The sequence below is a fragment of the Protopterus annectens genome, chromosome 4.part0, assembly GCF_019279795.1.
Source record: "Protopterus annectens isolate FY-2018-M chromosome 4.part0, PAN1.0, whole genome shotgun sequence".
In the NCBI taxonomy this organism is placed as follows: domain Eukaryota; kingdom Metazoa; phylum Chordata; order Ceratodontiformes; family Protopteridae; genus Protopterus; species Protopterus annectens.
The window spans coordinates 871,481,234-871,503,137 of record NC_056733.1 but is presented as its reverse complement, the minus strand read 5'-3'; the positions used below and the strand labels follow the sequence as shown (position 1 = coordinate 871,503,137).

Sequence of the window (21,904 nt, the reverse complement as noted above, 5' to 3'; positions counted from 1 at the left end):
AAGCAACATGGGGTTGGAGTAGGTAATTGTATTGTGTTGGTGTAGAGAGTCTGACACAAAGAAGTGAATGAAGACGGCTGCAGAATTTGTTAGAATGCTGAGTAGCACTTTCAGTCTGTTATCACATCTGGTTGTTATGGAAGGATAAACTCTAGTATTGAAGGCTGTGGCAAACAGGACACATAAGAAATGTGCACTTGCAAAAAATGGACCTGGGTTTTAGAGAAGAGTAACAGTACATCATTTATTTGTGGTTACAAGTCAAGACCATCTTTTTCTTTCTTGTTTTTTTTTTCCTGGAAGAATTTCTAAGCAGTGATATTAGCCTTGCATGTTTTGTCTGATTAAGTTAAAGTTATCCATCTGTTTTTTCCAAACTTCTTCTAATAAGGGTAAGTGTGGAAGCAAGCTGAGCACAGTAGACTAGATTTCCATGTCCCCAGCAACAGTCCCTAGTTCATCCTGTGGCATCCTCAGACTTTCGTAAGCAAGATGAACAATATAATCTTTTCAGCATATTCTGATTGTGTTCCATGACTTCTTTACAGTAGACCTGATAACCTCCCACAGTAGGCACCCAGGGGATATCCTTACTAGGGGCCCAAACTACATCGACTCTTTTCAGCCTGGAGGGGAGTGTGTCTACTCCAAGATCTACCATGCTCCTCACTCTTGCACTGAGAATTCAGCCACTCTGGAAGGTAACCTAATTTCCATTCAGGGGCTATCCACCAGCTGAGACCACAGGTAAGGATGAGTTCATAGACTGACCATTAAGTACAGGGCTTCATCCTGGCACACAGAGTTGCTTCACCACTGCAGTCACAGGATATTTTATAGTGGAAGTTTGGTTTCATTGGTAATCATTACTGTGATTTATTCTTCTTTCGGCTGGAACACAGATGGGTGGAGAGTGATGCACTTGGTTGCTAATTCGTGAAGCATTTAGCAGTTTTTGCATTGATCTCTTGGAACCTGGATGTTTGTTGTGCCATAGTGCTCAACAGGATGGATATGTCCCACACAGAAACACTTGTTGAGGGGGTAGAGGGTGGACGACAATGCAGTATGGAGACAATTTTCTTACTGGATTGCTGTAGCGAATAGCAAATTTTCTGAACTTCACATAGCAGAATTTTGGTGTCAGTAGCTGGAAGAAGAAATCTGTAGGTTAGAGTAAGTTAATTAGATGTTGGTGCAAGGCATTTCAGCTGAACAAACAGTGTTTAATACAATGTCACCTCCTCCCCCACTCTCACACTACAGTGCTGAGTGCTTGCAGATAATAATGCTGCACGTGGACAATCTAGTGCCTTAGTGATATTAACTTTCTTTAGAAAACACTAATAAATTGAATCACCTTATGAAATGTTTCCTCATCTCTGCAGCCACTGCAGTAACATGTAGCATTGAGCCTGTCAGAGCAGAACACTGAATACTTTGTGTCACAGAGAAGGAATCTTAGAACTCTTGAAATTACCGTTATATAGTTGGCTTTGGACCAGTACCAATCAAGGCTGAAAACAGTACATTAATGAGCGTGTCTTGTCCAAACAACAAAGCTTTGTCCTCTATAGGTGAATTACCAATGCAAGTTTCCACACAAGCATTGCAATGACAATTATGCTTCTCCAAAGGGAAAAGTTACTCAGAAAATCAAGAAAATAATGTTTTTCCAGTAACATATACACCCCATGGCTCCTCTGAGTAATATATACTCCAAGACTGTCACTTCAAGGCAAAGGGCACATTGATTACCATAGTGTTCTCTCACTAAAACAGCAATGTTAAAGGCTCATTCTGGGTAGCTTTGACCAATTCAGTTGCAATTGCTCATCTGATTGCTTCTTGTAATGTTTTCAGGGGGCCAGGATTTTTTAGTATATATTGACAGTTACATGCATGTTTGTAGCCTGGCATCTCCATGTTATGAGTCATATCTGTGCAATGTAAGAAGAACACGTAAGTACTGATAAGAAAGCTGTTTACTACACCATCCCATTCGGGATGTATCTCACCCGACACCTGCAGCAATTGGAGAGACCCCAAAAGTTCCTCACCAAAAGGATAAAGGGACTCCAAAACCTGTCATATACTGCCAGACTGAAGAAACTCCAACTCTATTCAGTTGCATACCGTCTGCTCAGAGGTGACCTGTGCCTGACATACAAGGCCATGACCAACCCGGAATTAATGGACATGCTCCACCTCAAAAAATCCAAATCCACCAGAACCACTAGAGCAAGTGACTTAAACCTTAGCACGGATATAAATAGGACATGCTGGAGGGATAGATTTATCACCCAGAGACTCCCCATGCTGTGGAATAAAATCCCGGTCCATGTGAGGCAGAGCACCTCGCTGGCTCTGTTCAAGAGAAATCTTGACCGGTGGATGGGAGATCGTAGGTTTACCCTGGGAATCATCTCTGTGTCACTGCTGGACAGAGGCACAACAAACTAATGGGCACATTATTTCTAACATAAGGGGTGGCGTAAGCCACATAACTTTGGGCTAGGCTTATAAATGCCTTAGGGCAGATAGCCTAGTATAAACCTATGAACCTATGAACCTATAATGCTTTCCTAATACGACAAGCAAATAAGTGACATTCAAACAACAGGCTAGCATTAACTTTTCCTGTTCTGTAATATATTTCTGTTTGGCTAAATGCATACTCCCAAATATTGCATTTGCCTGCCTTGTACTATTTACTGTTCTTGTGTTTCACAAGTTTGCTCCTCTCAGCATGAACTAAATGCATCATCTCTGAGCTTTTGCAATTGTTGTTTTCTGTCTGTTGTTCTTCCTGCTACTTAATACTAATTAAATTTACATGAATATATGTTTTCAGCAGGCTTCACTTTGAGTTCATCTGCTGCTATAACTTACTTCCAGTCTGAAAGTCTTAATTCCCACTTGTGAGAGTCTGTTGCTAGGAGGACGGCAGTGATGTCACAGTCACTGCATTAAGAAGATGGCATCAGAGACCAATAAATAACACCAGACATTAAAAATCTATTGTAACATCCATTACCTCAGCAATTAATAAAAAGGAAATCCAGTTAATAACATTAGATAAATGCATGAATATGATTTTTTTGTTTTTTAAGTGTTTTTAAGCTTAACTTTACTATAAAAGGATCTTGTTTTATTAATATATCCTTTATGGTAGTTTGCTGTAATAAAAAACAAACAATTAATTTCAAATGCTTTTTACCTTAGTCACTGTTTTGTGGTACTGTGCTAATCCTCTCATTATAGGTACCTAAGTAGATCAGCTGTTTGTATGTTTTTTAAATGTAGAACATATTTTCAAGGATTTTTTTAGAGTCTAAAAACTAAGCATGCTACCAAAAACCTTTTGAGAATACAGATTAGCACTACAAAGTCAGGTGTAGTATAGTATACTTTAATAAGCTAACTCAGGCCACAGTTTTGAATGTGTGTGTTTTTTTACAATTGCAAAAAAATGGTAACTGGCTTTAATCTGTGTAATTTCAGGAACAGATGGATATTTAAGAAGACCCTACAAGGAGATTTGGATAAGTGAATGGACTGTCGGAGTTCAAGCTTTCTTTTAAAACTTGCTTCCAAAAATGAATACTATATCTTTTTCTGTTTTCAGTTCTTACAAGGGCATGAGAGTTAAATAACTGTTCAGACATTTCTGAAGACAAAAGTCCTACACAGTAAATGGTTGGCTTTGATAACTTCTAAGCACAGAAAATTTCACAAGCTCCAGTGGATGCCGTCTCTAGGAGGACATGCAGATCTGCCATTTTAGTTGCATCCTCCAAGAGCAAATGTGATGTTAGATGGAAGAGTCAAAACAGACTAGGAAAGAATGATTTGTCATGAATGCAAGTTGTTTGCTAAATTTATATTAGAAAATTTGATCCAAAAAGCTGCATCACCTGCTTCAGGGACTGCTTAGCTTCCTGGCATCCTGGTTTAAGGAATATAACGCCTGTCACAGGTCACTAAGCACCAATTTACAATTTGATGTCAAAGTTTTCACTTTAATGGTTTCTAAACCCTTCAAAGGATGTCTGTTGGACAGTGCTTATAAAGAAGTCCCTTCACTACTTCAAGTCTTAAGTTCAGAAGTAATCATTTTGACCTAACTGACCGCAGCTATGACTGTTGACCTGACAGAGCTGTATTTCATGTTGGCTTGGTCAACCTCACCATGGTAGTACATGAAAACTATCTCTTGGACGTGAGCTACATAATTATTGAAGTGGCTATTGCAGTACTTGCTATACTGGGGAACATCCTCGTTTGCTGGGCAGTCTATATAAACAGTAACCTGCAGAACGCCACCAACTTTTTTGTGGTTTCTTTGGCGGCAGCTGACATTGCTGTCGGGGTGTTGGCGATTCCATTTGCCATCACAATCAGTACTGGTTTCTGTGCTTCATTTTATGGTTGCCTTTTTATTGCCTGCTTTGTACTGGTCCTAACTCAGAGCTCTATCTTCAGCCTACTCGCCATTGCAGTCGATCGATACATTGCAATTAAAATACCGCTCAGGTAAGGAGTCAAGGCAACACACAAGATATATACTGCATTTATTTTCTACTCGTATTTGGAGAAAAAAAAAACTCAGGAGCTCAAAAATTAGTTCACTGTAATATTTCTAAGAGATCCTGCAAAATACTTGATTGTTGCAGCGTTTTATTGCTACATAAGTGTTTAGTTATGCAAATTGCCAAACAAACCAGCTGGCATAAAATGTAAGTGTTGTTTTCTTCTACTTATATTAATTTTAAAAGGAAAATGCTTGTCACACTGAATTTTTTTTTCTTTTACTTGAAGAAGTAAAATTAAGAAGAAACACAAAAAAATGTAACCGTAAGCAAACTACATACACTTTTTTTAATAACTGCGATATATAAAGAATTTCTGATACCACAGAGGAACCCCTCGAAAATATTATAATCAGTTATTTTCATATTGCATTTCATGTTGTGGTTTGTATCATCTTTCTTCTGGCTACTTAGTTTTTGTTTGTCTTTTCCCGGTTAGGGGTCGCCACAGCGGAACTCCGGTCTGCTAATGATTGGCAGTAGATTTTTTTTATGGTGCCGAGTTGCCAGCCCGATGCCAAACCTTCAGCGAAGGAACGCCCATTCACCCATCTTTCGGAGGCCACTCGACCGCGGGGAGGACATGCAGACTCCACACACAAGGCACTCCAGCCGAGAATCGAACAGGAGAACCTCTTGCTGTGAGGCAACAACGCTACTGCTGTATCGCCACGGCTTCTTTCTTCTGGCTACTTAGTACTGAATAGATTTGCATGAATATGTGATTTTCCCTAAGGATTCCCTTTGTGTTCATTTAATGTGTAACTTAATCCTTTGTTGTTAAACCATATTGTGTCCCCATGACAGTGACAGTCACACCAAAGTCATTATGCTATGATCTGACAAAGAAAGAAAGGGACATAAGATCATCAAGAACGTTTTGCATTATTGCATATCACTTCAATAATAAACATTTTTTGCACATACTGCAAACAGAGTTGTGCTTAATTATGGCTTTACATGAAACCGAGAAGAAAACTAAACATGTAAGCTGCTGTTTTTGAAAAGCCTACAGGAAAAAGTTGTGTCACACTTGGAGACTGCAGGGCGGTATATGGCTCAGCTTTGTGTTGGAATATTGGCCAAATGTTCTGGAATACTAATGAATTCCTTAGCAGACATTAACTTTTTCTTACACCAGAAATCCTGCAGTTTTTGTCCACCGACCCCTGATCCTTTTAATATATTCACATGTTGCAGTAAAGATGGACTAGACCGTATAGGTTCATAGGATGATACTAGGCTGTTGGCCCAGATGCCCTTATAAGCCTAGCCAAGAATTTTGCCCATGTTCCCTCAAAGTGAGCACCTGTTCCCCCTGTCCAGCAGGGACACTGGTGGGATTCCAGGGGTGTATTTTCTATTTCCCATACAGTCGCCCAGGTTCTTCTTAAATAGAGCTAGAGAGGTACTCTGCTTGACATGGAGAGGGAGTCTGTTCCACAAATAGGGCAGTCTTTGGGACACAAATCTATCCTGCCAACAAGTATCTTTAGTGAGAACAGAGAATTAATAATGGATTAAACTAAAATAAAAAGCTATTTGATTAATCTTAAAATAACGGCATAACTTTTTGAAATTAATTTATATAATCTTTTGACCCCTACATACTAACCTTCAGACCCTTTTGCAACTGATTGTCACAGACTTAGGGAATGTGATGTCACTGTCATGGCTGGGTAGAAGTTTTTTTTATGCTAAGGAGAGGAATTTGGATAAGTTTAACCATTCCATAAGTGTGGATGGATTATGCAATGACACATCATGTGTGTTTTGCAAATGAGCCCATGTATGCAGCCACAAGGTGCTTAGTTCCACTCCCCCCTGCTTTGAAACTAAGATGCATACATGCATTCATGGCATCATTCTTTAGTCCCCACCACAGGGTGCCAATCTGTGGTAGAAACCCAATACCTCCCTTTATGAAGGAACATTGGCATCAGCTTTTTGATCCATCACCCCCTGCCTAAGTTGCTAATTGATCTCAAATCACTGTCAGCACAGTGAGCTATCATGCCACTCAGTGGGCCAGCAAAACAAGTCATATTTAATGCTGTCGTTTTTTTTTGTTTTTCTGTCTGGTCCACTAATATTTTTCTTCTTTTCTGAATCTGTGAAAATGAGATGTGAAAACTGACTATGAAAAAGGAGAGACCATTCTGACTGAAGACTGTTTTCAGTTTTCACCTTGTAGTATGGAGTTTACTGAGATTCTGAAGCAGTGTATCTGTTATCAAAATGAGTGCTTCTGTGGTGCATATTTTTTACTGTGTGTGCGTGAGTGTGTGTTTTTGTCTGTGGATGTGTGTGCCTATAACAGCTGGCAGCAGAGAGTGGTTTGTAATTATTATGCACCTTCAGTTTTTGGTGTGTGAAGAGGCTACATGAAAGCTGGAAATGAAATGGAAATTTTCCAAACGTGTTAATGATTTGGAGAAGGAAAGACCAACTCTGTTAGTTATATTTTCATTTTCAGGCTGAGCTAGGGCACAGTTTTGGAAACACATGCAGTGGAATTGATCTTTGAGAAAGGTACTGATAAACTCATTGCAACTGACTGAAATACCTGATAAAGGATTTCTAAAAGAAGAGAAAGGCTGAGCCTGTAAGATATATACATTGACTGTCAACATTACTAGAGACTGTAGTGTTTCTGTGGTGAATTATAATGAATTTTAAACAAGAAAGGTTTATTTAAATTATAAATATTTTCCCTCCAACAACAAAAAAGCCTCTGTCAAATTTTTACATTAAACATTTAAGAACATTACTCTTGTATCGTAAAGTGTACAGTAAACTCTCGGTTAACCGGCACCCATGGGGATTGGTAAATGCCAGATAACTGCAGTTTCTGGTTGCTTGAGAGTTACTATTAAAAAAAGGCCTAACTAATACTGTACCCTATACTGTTTGTTTGGTTTGACTTGTTCTTAGGTTGGGGAGAGAGGGAATTTATTCCTTAAGCTTAATGCCAAAAAATGAGTCATCACCCCCTTTGGGAAAAACTCAGTTCCCACTAATTACCATATCGATGGGAGCCCACTGAACACTGAAGGCATAATAAGAGATCTGGGGACACAGGTTGATAGCAACCTCTCCTTCGACTACCACATTGTCACTGTGATCAGAAAGTCCTTCTATGTGACACATCACATTACCAAGGGTTTTGCATCTAGGAAGAAAGAGGTCATCATCTCTCTCTACTCTTCCCTCATTAGACAAATCATTGAGTATAAAGCCCCATTTGGAATGTACCTCACTAGACACCTGCAACAGCTGGAGAGGCCACAGAAGTACCTCACGAAGAGGATCCTAGGCCTTAAACAAATGTCCTACATGGACAGACTCAAAAAACTCCAGCTTTTCTCTGTCTCATATCGTCTATTAAGAGGTGATCTCTGCTTGACTTACAAAGGCATGTCTGACCCAGCCCTGTTAGAAATGCTACATCTAAAGAAATCCCAATCCCTCCACACCACACGCTCAAGAGACCTCAACCTCATTACCACAATCAACAGAACATGCTGGAGGGACAGGTTCATAACCCAGAGACTGCCCATGCTCTAGAACAGACTTCCCATACATGTCAAGCAGAGCACCTCACTGGCCCTCTTCAAGAGAAATCTTGATGAGTGGATGGGAAACAGAAAGTTCACCCCAGGGATCACTCCAGTGGCTATACTTGATATTGATAGAAGCAGTGGGAACTAACATCGGGAGGCAGAATGCCAGGGTACTTCTATAGGCTAGGCTTGTAAAGGCTCCAGGGCCATTAGCCTAGTGCACACCTAGGAACCTGTAAATCTGTCTTCCTTTCTAAAACTCTAAAACTCTAAAAAACATAAGGTATGTTTCTGGGGGGGGGGGGGGGGGGCAGAAAGTGCAACACATGAAAATTGTACTGTATGTCTTCGATTTTTCTTTTTCTGGTTGCTTGAGTTCCGGTTAACTGAGAGTTTATTGTACACATAAATTAATATAAGGTGTTAAATTATTTATTACAAATATGGAAATTAAGTAAAGAATAATAATTGATTTAATTATAACACACTACTGAGAGGCAAGCTCGGCCTTGCATACAGAGCTTCAGCAAATCCAATTATGTCAAGCTTATTACACGTTCACTAGTCGAATGGTTTCAAAAAACACCACTGTATTAATCTAAAATACCTAGGGTGGCTTGAATTACAGCAACAGCTGAAATTTAATCAACTGACCATTGCCCATAAAATTCTTTATCAACCTGCTAAGACACCCATACTATCTAACCTTATTCATCCCTACAATAACCTGAGATCCCTAAGATCATCTCAAAAACTCCTCATAAATATTGTCAAATCAAACAATAGAGCTGGAGACTCTCTCTTCACTAACACTGTTGGGAAAATCTGGAACTCACTCCCACTGAACTTTCAACACTCCCTCTATTTCCTTGTTCAAAAATAAACTTAAGCTCTTCCTTAAAACTCATTGGATGTGCCCCTGTACTAAACCTGACTAACCTACACACTCTCACTACTTGTTTCAACCCCACCTTATATGCTCTAGCTACCTGTTTCTACCTCACTATCTCAGCTCAGTAACATTCTCATCAGAACTCTACTACCATTCTACCTCCACTACCTAACCTTCCTATTAGTATACTCTCACAAAAGTTCCAATCTTCTTGATTAGAACTTACTTACTCATCTTCTGTTCCAATCTTACTTTCCTTTTCTCTCCTCCTTTATCTAGAATTAAATTATTTGCTTTATTATCTCCTTTCTGAACAGTTAAAACACAGCTTCATGATAAATTGTATTATGTTTAGTCAATATCTTGTGTTATATACTCTATATACCTGTAACCACTTTTAGCTATACTTTCTTAGTTATTATTAATGTAGTTGATCTCTTGTATTTACTTCTGTAGATATATACTGTTATTGAAGTTTGGAGCTTATCTCCCCGGGCCTCTACTGAAAATGGACATATATCCAGCTAGACTAGCCCGGTCAACAAATGTAAAATAAATAAATAAATAAATAAATTTCAATCTCTTTTGCAAAAGTGATAAAACATGTCTGAGGGGTAGGTCTATATCACAGAGAATACTGCTTCTATGGAACCACATTCCACTTCACATGAAGCAAAGTACTTCTCTTACTCTGTTGAAATATAATTTGAATGAATGGACCGGTAACCACAAATTCACTCCCCAGTTTAACACCGCTGTCCCCTCATGGCAAGGGAAATATGTAAATATCCCAACATATTATTGTTCAGACCATCTCTTGGTCATTTGTATGCAAAATATAAGGGCTATAAAATGCCATGGGAATGTAAGTCTAAGCTTCTTAAGATCCTGACAGATCAAAAGCCGAGTAAGTACCTATAACATTTATTAGTAAAATGCTAGATGATTTAAGCAACAGTTAAACACAACAGATTAGTGAGTTAGAAAATATTAACCACAGGTGTTTAGTGATTCACCAAACATTTGAGTTGGATAAAACATGCTTAAATAAGGTAAGACAAATATACCAAAGGGTTCTTATTAGGGTTGCTTTGTCTGCAGAGTGGAGCTGTTTCACATTAATCTTTCTTTGAAGCAGTCTACCTTTATTTCTGTCAAACACTGAAAGCTATCCGATACACATTTTAGAGACTGTAATTTTAATGTATGGATATGACAGTTCAAATGGATTTTCTGTTATTTGATTTATAATGTATTAATACACAAAGAGAAAGAATTGTTGTGAATGGCTCACATGGTTTAAATGTAGTCAGCAGAAGCCACAGGAATCATCAAGATCTTGACTCACCACTTTGTATAACTAAGTAATTTTTTGCAAAGCGGTTTCACATTTTACAAAACTATAACAAGTGATAAAAGTCAGCTTTATTTCCTGAATCACACTTTACAGAAACATTTAACAGAAACCAAGTCCCTATCATGTTCCCCTCATATCAGGATCCATTTGGGAATATGAAGTATTACTACAGTACGGAGTTCGATTAAGAAATCGATACAATATATTTTTTTTCAGTTTGCATTTTAGTAGAACTTGCATTGTTTGTATGATCCCATTTATCCTAATTTTTTGTAGCATTTCTGCCTGATAAGTTTGTAAAGATAAGATCCTTTTAGTTCACTCAAAAAAAGGATGAAATTGTCTTTTTGTAACATTGTAAATTCCTCCTGGTAGCCCAGAATAGCAGACTATGTACACATTGGTTTACAAAGTTCATTGAACATGTGGGAGAAACAGTCAAATGCAGGTTTTGTAAAACAGAATTGGAAACAGTCGCACATCTTGTTGCTGGGTGTGACATACTAATGACAGAAGGACTCTATGCTGAAAGGCATAATAATGTGGCAAGACTGTTGCACTGGGGATTGTATAAACATTATAATTTTGAAGCAACTGAGAAGCATTAGAAACATGAGCCACAGGGTCTTATAGAGAATGATGAAGTTTACATTAACCAAAAAAATAAAAAAAGAAAAATAACTGTGAGAAAACCAGATATAGTAGTCCTTGAAAAGAAGACAAAGGTAGCACTGATCACTGAAATTGCTACACCCTGTGATTACAGTGTCTTATGTACAGAGACATAAAGTCAGAAAATACTAGGATTTGCAGTCAGAAATGGCAGCAATTTGGAAGGAGGATATCCAAACAGTTCCAGTAGTAGCAGGAGCAACGGGTCTCATAAAAATAATTTACAGTTGTATTTAGATATGTTGCCGATACGTGTAGCCCTCAACAAGCCACAGGAAGATGGCACCTTGCCTGGCCCATATCTTTCTCAATCTCTCTACAATGCCAGCAGGTGTGACATGTAAGACCTGTACATGGATTTGAGGTCTCTATGTACAAGAACTCTCCCAGAAGGAAACCCTTCCAGTGCTTACCATGGCATTGGAATTGTAGAGGATGACACTTTAAGGACCCAGAAATGGAATAGCCTGAGGTCAACAGGGGGTGGGATGACAAAAAATATGGGTGCTTCCTTAAACACATCTTTTCATCTAACTGAAAGCTAATTTTAAGATGTTTCCTAAAATTATTTCATAAATAAAACTGATTTTTGACACAGAATCACTCTTTCCAATTTTTGGAAGTATTATATAACCTTAAATGCCACTAAACATCGCAAACACAGCCATTATGAGATATGAACTAAAGCAGTTGCGGGACATTATAAATATAACTGATGTTGCATCTAATGGTAGTTCAAATCCACCTTTCTTTAGGTCATGACAGCCATTTGAGTTCTGCAATTGCAAATAAAGTAGCTTACTAGACTTTGAAGGACTATCAGTCACCGATTTTGTGGGGAAGTGACTGTGTGTGTGAATATATTCATTATTATTTTAAAGAATATTTTATTACAGGAAGTTTCTTACCTATACTTGAAAGTTTAAGGTAGTTTCAGAAGTAAATTGTAACAAGTAAGTATTTTCATGTTGTTGTTGTTGTCTTTCGGCTTTTCCCAGTTAGGGGTTGCCACAGCGGAACTCCAGTCCGCTAATTATTGGCAGTAGATTTTCACGGTGCCAAGATTGCCAGCTCGATGCCCAACCTTCAGCAAAGGCACGCCCATTCATGCATGTCTTTCAGAACGCCACTCAACCTGCGGGGAGGACATACAGACTCCACACAGAAGGCACTCCCCGCACACTAGCTGAGAATTGAACGGGAGAACCTCTTGCTGTGAGGCAACAATGCTAACCGCTGCACCACTGCGGATTAACAAGTAAGTATTTTCATACCTTTCTTAAATTCATACCCACATGTTTTGTTGGGTTATTGGAGAGCAGAATACCTAAATATTTATTGTAACCCTTACAAGAAACAAAGGCCTCAATGTTCCTCCCAAACTGTAGTTCCATTGGCTAATTTATTTGCAGAGATCAGCTCCAGTCTGCTAAGTAGCATTTAACCATGAAGAATGAGGAACAACGTTAAGGATGTTTTCAACAGCAGGAACAGTCTCCCACGAGTCTGATGTCAAAGTAAGAGAATCATCTATGAATGTTTTCATTTTTGCTTCAATGTCCTTCAGTTTTGAATTGTTTATGTAAGATTTTCTGACTGCAGGACAGAACCGTACTCAGGGACAAATGGTATCCTTGCCTTGTGCTTCATTGTATCTTTGCCTTGTGCCTCATCTGAATGGAAATAGAAATGAAATTGAACTTTTAGCCCAAACAGAAGTTGTAAATTGATCTGCTGCTATTGTTTTTCCATACCACACACATGCACAGTCACAAACACCTATAGCCAGTTTAGAGTGTCCAGTCTACCTATTGCATGTCTTTGGAACATGGGAGGAAACAGAGGCACCTAGTGGAAATTCCTGCAAACACAGGGAGAGCATGCAGACTCCACATAGAAGGCACCCAGAACCCCACCCCAGAATGTGACTGAAGAACCTCTTTCTATGAGGTGAGAATGTTACATAATGCACCACTGTGCAGCACAAGTAGATGAACTTCTTCTTCTTCTTTCAGCGTTTCCTGGTTAGGGGTCACCACAGCGGATCACCTGTCCGCTCATGATTGGCAGTGGAGTTTTACTGTGTCAAGTTGCCAGCCCAGCGCCCAACCTTCCACAGAAGAAACAGCCCAAGTAAATGAACAATATATCAAAATGGTGTTGAGAGTTTAAGATACTGTTGTTGTCATCTATTCTTTCAGAGTGAAAATTGTAATGAAAAATGCACATATGTAACACATTTAATAAAACCGTATAACCTGTATAATATACAGTCTAGTAAACAAATGCATAATATATAACCATTTGTACATCCACAATATTTAAACAATGTAGCTAATGCATTAAAATGTAAAGAATAATCAGAGAGGAAAAATGCCATAGATGATTTCCAATTGTAGCTAGGACTTTAGACACTAAATCCATCCATCCATAAACCCTTTTTCCCATTTTTGCACATGGGGATGGGGTGCCACTTCGACAGTGACAATCATCTAGAGTCAAGGTTTACATCCCCAGATGGCTAGTCCTGCTGCGATAGTTCTTTCACACAAAATACTCACACACACCTATGGCCAATTCATTCCACCTACTGCATGTCTTTGGAATATGGGATGAAACTGGAGCACTCATAGGAAACACATGCAGACACAGGAAGGACATGCAGACTCCACACAAAAGGCACCCCAGCCAAGAATTGAACTGGGAAACCTTTTGCTGTGAGGCGACAACACTGTCTACTGCACCACTGTGCCACCCTTTTAGACACTAAATATTACCTTTAAAAGTGAAAGTCACATAAAATAAAAGGCAGACACAACAAGCTGTGCTTTAAAACATATTCCAAGGCTGTGATAACAAAGATAAAGTAATACATTTAATAACTAGCAGCACGTTTTGGATGTGATAACAAAGATAAGGTACTACATTTAATAACTAGCGGCACGTTTTGCTTATTATAAGACGGGTCGATGGTATTAACTCCCTCCTTATTCTTTGAAGTATAGAAGATCAGTTTATCAGAAATCCTAAGATATCATAAGATGTCTTACTCAGGTTCAGGCTCCCAGGTGGTGAGACACTTTCCTGCGGTACATTTGCTTGGGGACACATGGCTGAAATTACATTCAGCTATAGAGGTATGACTGTTGCGAATTCCCGGTGGGCAAAGAGAAGCACCTAGCACCATGCCCACAGCTTCAGTGAGCAAGTGTATGTGGGAAGGGGGAATAAAGTGTGTTGTCCTTGGTATACAGTACAGGCTTATGCAAGTACAACATGCAGAAGTGTGCTACAGCATGGAGGAAATCCTGCATGCTACTGTAGTCAAACTTATGCTCAAATGTGTGTTTTAGGTAATGCTTCTTAGACATTGTAAATGTGTTTATGGTCCACACACAGCAATAATAAAGGTTCTGCCTGTTGTGCATTGCATTTTTACTGCCACTGACATGCCCACTGGGCATCCTGATGCTGAGGCCTGCCGTACTGCTTGCTATCACTTGGTGCCTTGGGGGCCTTGGATATTATTTTCTCCTTGTGCATTTGGTTATTGAAGCTGTGAGCATGGCACTGTGTGCTTCGATTTGCACACAGGGAATTTGCAGTGGTCATATGCCTCTGCAGCTGAATGTCACTTCAGCCATATGTCCCCAACCAAATGTTCCACATGGAAATGTCTCACTGCCTTGGAATCTGATCCCTGTGCATATACTAGCATGTCTGATATATGTCAAACCTTATTGAATGTGAAAGGTTATGATAGTGTGCCCACACTGACGAGTGAGATAGGAAGACTTAAATCAGCTTCTTTTACAATTTGCTATATGCAAACATAAAGATTCCTAAGAAGCAAATACACATATACAGTTAGAATTTTGAGGAAGGGATACAGTGCATGGATCTCTGACTTGAGTTTCATTCTTTGGAGACATTTGCTCTATGTGAACAATGCAGTACAGTGGCCAGCATTCACTGCCACAGCTAATGAGTGTATCTGAGCTGCTGGTGGGCATCCAGAGTATGTAAAATACCTTCTCCATTGTTTTTAGGTTCTGGAAAGAATACAAGGAGATTAACAGTCTTGGTTAAAGTAAACACAGAAACCACTTTAGGCATAAACGAAAGATAAGTTTTCAATGAAACCACATCCTTATGAAAGATGAGGTGGGGTCAATTCACTGTAAGAGCTTGTAACTCAAATATTCTTCTTGCAGAGTTCAGGGAAATGAGTAACACAGCATTCCACGTTAAGAACCTCAAGTCAGTTTGAGGAACTGCTTCAAATAAAAGTTTTAGTTTTCCAAGTACAAAATTAAGATCCCAAGAAGAAGCCGCCTGTTTCCTAGGTGGATAGATATGTAAAACCCCTTTCAAAAACTTCTTGATTTGAGGACAAGTAGAAAGAAAGGATCTAAGGGCAGACAAGCAAAAATGGCCGAAAGATTATTCTTGATAGAAGAATAAGAGCGGTCAGAGGATAATAACTCACACAAATAATTAAGTACCAGTGGCAACTAGTCCTTAAAAGTAGTCTACACAAATGTAATTAGGATGAATGGAGAGGAAACAGGAAACTCACCCTTGGTTTAGTACTCATGTTCCTCCTGGATTGGGGCAACAGGTAGTTGTAACAACATATCTTTGTTTTGCCCATATCTGATTTATTGGTTTGTAAAATATAAGCGCTAAAAATTACCATGGGAATGAACGACTAGGCATTTTATGATCCTCAAAGATCAATTGCCTAGTACGTATCTAGAAACTATGAACCTAAATGACTCTCGGTATGCCCTATGCTCCTTTCCCATAAAGACGGGTTTAATGCGTACATGATTTCCAGTCTTGAGGAATCTCTCCATACTTAAGTGACCCAGTAAGTAACACATGTAATGGTGTTGTATGCTCACAATGAAGTGTTCTCAAGTCATTGTTGCTAATGTTTCCTCTACCCTGTGCTTTGTGAGGGACCAGTTTGCTTATTAAATTTTCAACATAATCTGATTTATTTTCAATATCTGAAGTGTCTGGATGTTACTATCACAAGTTAACCAAACTATTTTGTATAAGATTTTGTAAATATGTCTACAGTCTGTTGAGAATGTTAAAAAGTGCTACAGTATGCGCACAGTTTACTTGTTTGCGCCTTTCCTCCTAATACATATTATATATCCATAAAGTGGTTTCCTGTTATGCTCAACATATTTCTGGTTTCCTCATTTTCCTGAGATTGTCTGATATTATATTTAGTCTTCCCAGTTTATTTATTTCAGTTTTTCAAAGTTATTATTCATCTGCATTTCAATTCCTTATATTTTTATCTCTTATCTGAATCAAGTGCCTTGTTCTTATGAAAATATATCCTCCTAACCTTCTATGCCTAGATCCTGATGTTAAACAGTTTTTCTCTTTTTACATGCAGACAATTTCCCTTTCAAAACTTGCCTAATTTCTTTTGTCATCTTTAAATTGAACACACCACTCCAATTAGTTTAGTACAGTGACTATTTTTCTTCCATACAGTCTATTAATCTTTTGTGCAATAGTTTGGCAAGTTTATCTAGCAGTAGTTTAATTTTTATAATCCTATGATCACTGCACATCATAGTTGGAAACCATGACATAAAGTAGTATCATCTGCTTAGGAATGCAAACAATACCAAATAGTTATTTTTTATACAGTTTAACTGAAGTAGATCCTTTCTGATTATTTTGAAAATGTACAGTATGTCTTGTTCCCACTGGTAGGTTTGTTTGCAGTATAAAACAGTTGTTGTCCCTGTACCTATATAGTAAATAAACTGGAATAAATATTATTCCAGTCTAAACATGGTAAATTCAAGTTCAAGCTATTATCACTTTTCCTTCCTGGGTTTTGTACAAAAATGTATGAATACTCTAGTTTATCAACACTTGACTTTGGTGTTCTGTACTCTCCAGCAATTATAATATGTTCTAGGGATGTCTATGTCAGATTTACGCAATCTTTAATGTTGGTGTTGTCAACAAAGATGCAAGAATCACAGCTGTCAAAACAATCTTTGATCCCTATCGTAATACATCCAAATGATTTGTTTTGTTAGAGTGTCTTTTACAGTAGAAAGTTCTTACCTTGACAGAACTGGTTTCCAGTCATTCACTGCAATATAGAAAGGCTTACCATGATGCAGAATCTTAAACTTCAAAAGTTTCTACATTGCAGTAAGCCTTTCTCCTTCAGAGACCGGCCTCCTGCTACAGTTTAACTTTTCAGGGGCCATAGAGCAGAGAGCAGTCTCAGTCGAGAAGCTACATGCTAATGTGGCAGCCCGGGGAAGTTGCTTTTGCTAATTATTTACATGCTCTTCCCTAGAAATGGTGACTACTCCCGATTAACCCTGAATCACTTTGCTGAGCTAATTTTTTTTTTCAGGGAGGAACCATGGGGGGGGGGTGTTGTTTGTGTGTGTGTGTGTGTGTGTGTGTGTGTGTGTGTGTGTGTGTGTGTGTGTGTGTGTGTGTGTATCTGTGTGGTTGCCTGAGTATGTGTTCATGAGTGTCTGAGTGTGTGTGTGTGTGTGTGTGTGTGTGTGTGTGTGTGTGTGTGTGTGTGTGTGTGTGTGTGTGTGTGTGTCTGTCTGTCTGCACGTGAGTTGTCTGAGTATGTGCATAGGTGTGTGTGAGTGTGTGTGTGTGTGTGTGTGTGTGTGTGTGTGTGTCTGCGTGTGAGTTGTCTGAGTATGTGCATAGGTGTGTGTGCGCATGTGTGTGTGTGTGTGTGTCTTTGTGTGTGTATGTGTGTGTGTGTGTGTGTGCGCATGTGTCTGTCTGCGTGTGAGTTGTCTGAGTATGTGCATAGGTGTGTGCGTGTGTGTGTGTGTGTGTGTGTGTGTGTGTGTGTGTGTGTGTGTGTGTGTGTGTGTGTGTGTGCATGTGTGCGTGTGTGTGTGTGTGTCTTTGTCTGTGTGTGTGTGTGTGTGTGTGTGTGTGTGTGTGTGTGTGTGTGTGTGTGTGTGTGTGTGTGTGTGTGTGTCTGAGTATATGCATGGGTGCCTGAGTGTGTGTGTTTTTGTGTGTGCATGTTAAGAGAGTGCCTGTGCTACCATGATTTGTGGATTGGTAGAAATAACACTAGCACAGTCAAGTCTAACCAAGCAGCATTCAATTCAGAGAAACGGTAATGAGTCACTAATGAGGTGTTTCTCTGAGCAGCTTTAATATGCCTCTGAATCAGAGACTTCATGTTGGCAAATTAGGATGGATGGAGAGAATCTGTGACTCCTGGTCTTTGTACTTTGGTCATGTTTCAAAAACAATAGCAACATCAATATTATGTGAATGCAGCAAATTTTCCAATAAAAACATCTACTTTTAGTCATTGCATTAACAAACAACATAAATAAATCAAATATTGCTATCTGTGAACTGATAAATGTATGGCCTAGCAAAAATCTTGTCTTGTGTTAGTCAACTTTTGTAATATATCTGCTGCAAAAATGGTCTTCCCTTCCCATGACAAATGGATTCCATACTGTCTAAAATACACACCCAAAATTAGTCTTGGATGCATTCTACACTCTCGCTTTTAAAAGTTTATTTTTTTCATGTAGGTCTTTATCCAAATTTTTTTTCATTCACACTGTCAAGACTCCTTTTTGTATTTGATTTTTATGAAATAAGTCATAACACCTGTAAAAAGCTAGTTCCATATCAGTAATCAGTGGGTCATTAAAGATGAGAACATTTGATCCAACGTGAATAAAAACAGCTCCATCTTTTCCTTCTTCTTTCTGCTTTTCCCGGTTAGGGGTCGCCACAGCAGAACTCTGGTCCGCTAATTATTGGCAGTGGATTTTTATGGTGCCGAGTTGCCAGCCCGACACCCAACCTTCAAAGAAGGCACACCCACACACACTCGCACCTACCTGCATGTCTTTAAGTGACACTCGACCGCGGGGAGGACATGCAAACTCTGCACAGAAAGTGCTCCAGCTGAGAATTGAATAGGAGAACCTCTTGCTGTAAGGCGATAGCTGCATACTTCCTTTTATTTAGCTGTCATACATACCTCCCAACCTCTTAGCACAAAAAATCTGGACAAAGCCAAAAATAATGGGAGAACAAAGCCCCCAAAATAGGGACAAATGTTAAATACTGTTCTTATAAACTTAGAAAGTTGATAGAATAAAATGCTTTGTGTTACCATGCATTTTCTGAAGGATTTGAAGTCTGAAACTCAAATGACTTCTTTATTTAGTGAATTCAGTCCTCACTGATCTGCCACAAAAATCCAGAAAAACACAAATTTTATGAGGAACAGACCAAAAATATGAGTCAAAAATATGGACATTTTGCAAAAATCTCGACAGTTGAGATGTACGGTACCATCAGAAGATTCTAGTCATGTCCTGAATTCTTTTTGGCAGGCATAACACTATTCAGTCTTATCCTTTCTGCAAACGTGGGTATCAGTTCCTTTAGTAATTGAAAAAACAGTTACTAATATGTCATTTTAAATCTGACCTGAAGAATCTCCCTCCTCCAATTCTGCCGTGTCTGTTCAAGTTGTTCCAGATTAATATTATTTATTACTGTTAAACATATTAATCTCATTATTTGCATTGCCTAAATAATTTTTAATAATAAAATTCTCATTTGACTGTCTTCTTACTTCTGCAGCCTGAGCATTGTTGTTCCCCTCTTTCTTCTTACAGTGATGTTCATTAATCCTTCCAAGTTCAATTTAAATTTTTCCTTTCAGTCTCCCCCTGCCTCTTTTTTCTACATCCTCTGTTGGAACAACGAGGTAATTGTAACTGTAAGTATGTTTTGTTCATTTCTTATGTGACCTTACTCACCTGGGTTGTGCCCACATTGAGATCAGTGCACTACCCCAGTAAACAAGTATAAATAAATAAATAAATAAATAAAATAAATAAGTCATTTGTGCAGACTGAATGTTTTGATATTGAACTGTTATTATTCCCTGTAATCTGGGTTATTAGAAATCAAGAGAGTGTCCTTTCATTCAGTATATTTTGCTTAGCTTTACAAATATTAGCAAATTTATATTTCTTCCTAGTTATTTGTTGTGGCTGTACCCTGTTCTTTCATTTTTTGTAATTTTCTTAAATGTTCTGCATCCTTAGATTGCTATGTACTTCTATCCTACATTAGAGATATCATTTGGGTCTTTCAAGTTAGTGTAAATGCTACGACAGATAGATGCCAAATGTGTTGCATTCGATGATAGATCTAGTAATGGTTGAGTAAAGTGGAACTAAGACTTCTTTGAAGCTTGATGAGGCTCTCCAGAAAATAAATTGTGCAAGGCAGAAGGATTTCTTATGTGCACAATGGACCCATTAAAGTGCTGTCTTAGCTATATTGAGGGTGGAATGCTATTATAATCTACTGTAATAAAAGTCCCCTACCAGGGTGTAAAAGAAATGCTATAATAATTTACCAGTTAAAAGTGCAGCTATACATATATCCTATAAAAACTATGTTAGACGTACAGTTATCCTGAGGTCTGGCTGAGTTTGAAAACAGCAGCCAGGTAACTGAACATGAATCTCTGAATCTGACTGATTAAAACACATTTAGTTATGTCAGCCCCAATCCGATTCCCATTTATCAGTCTGACCTTAGAAGAGACCCATTAGGTTTACTCATTCTGCAGGCCCTTTGGCACAAGTAGCCTTACAAACCACCACAGATACCAACAAATGTTCTAATCCAGTATTTTAAAAATAGCACTAAAGTCAGGGGGAGAATTCTGTAGCTCTTGACAATTGACTTCCCATCCCTACATATGAGAGTCTGTTTAAGAATAATGCTACTAGATGAATACATCACTCTGGGAAATCATGTTCTTTAGTGTTTTACTGAACATTCATGAAAAGCGTTCTTCTGCAGCAAGAAAAAGACAGATAAAAGAAACAGAAGGGAAAACTAAACACAGAGGCACCAAAGGAATCTGTATTCATTGATAGAAGAAAACATCAAAATACATTTAACACATTTCTTTTGAACCGCATCATTTTACAGTGCTGAGCAGAAAGTGTATTTTATTACAGGCTAAAGAAAGGTTCCTGAAGAAGAGAGTGTCATCTGCCACTATGTACTTGACAAATTAAATAGCTCTGGAACAGAAGGGGGGTGCAAAATGTTTGAAGCAGTAGGAAGAAGAGGAGAAATCTTCAAGTGACGCTACCTACAGGATTGTCGTATTCCACTTGGGGATGTGTGGAACACTGGTTCCAAGACCACTGCCGGTCTTCATAAGGACATGGTGACTGCTGATTAAAAACTGACCATGCTGAAGGAAGATGGGAGGTAACCCTGTTAACTGTGACCCTCCTCAAACATGCTGTAAACTATCCATCGCCACATAACTTTCACACGTAGGAGCCTCTTTAACTTCCAAACATATTTTTTGCAGTTTATGACATTTGTTCCAGGGCCAGTAATGATGAAGGTGCCTGTTTTAGTTTGTGTTTAATAGGAAACAACATTAGCAGAGGTTCAGTGGGCATAGAAAAAAAATCATATCCCTGTTTTTGGGAGTTAGTAAAAAATGAAGCTCCAGTCTGAAAAAAGAGGTACAACAGTACCAGAGTCTGACTGGAATGATGTCTTCTTTTTATCTTTGACTTCTTTTCCAGTATCTAAGTCATTTTTATGTCAGTAAAATATTTAAAGATCAAGTGCAAAGAAGCCTGAGTACTTAAAAAAGATTTACCATTTTCCTGATTGCATCTTTGCAGTTGTAACTACTTTTTTATAGTAAAATGAAACTCATTTTTATTCTGCACACACAGCTTATTTAGACCTACTTGGGACAATTAAG

At 38.6% G+C, this 21,904-nt stretch overlaps 1 protein-coding gene across 2 annotated transcripts in view; it reads left to right on the top strand.

The window, feature by feature from the left end:
• ADORA2A (adenosine A2a receptor) overlaps window positions 1-21,904 on the top strand; it is a 431,532-nt gene that overhangs the window by 297,845 nt on the left and 111,783 nt on the right. For both annotated transcript variants that reach the window (XM_044068827.1, XM_044068828.1), the window contains exon 2: window positions 3,505-4,536. In XM_044068827.1, coding sequence (XP_043924762.1) covers window positions 4,193-4,536 — 344 coding nt within the window. In that variant the 5' untranslated portion in view covers window positions 3,505-4,192. The remainder of the gene's footprint in view (window positions 1-3,504; window positions 4,537-21,904) is intronic.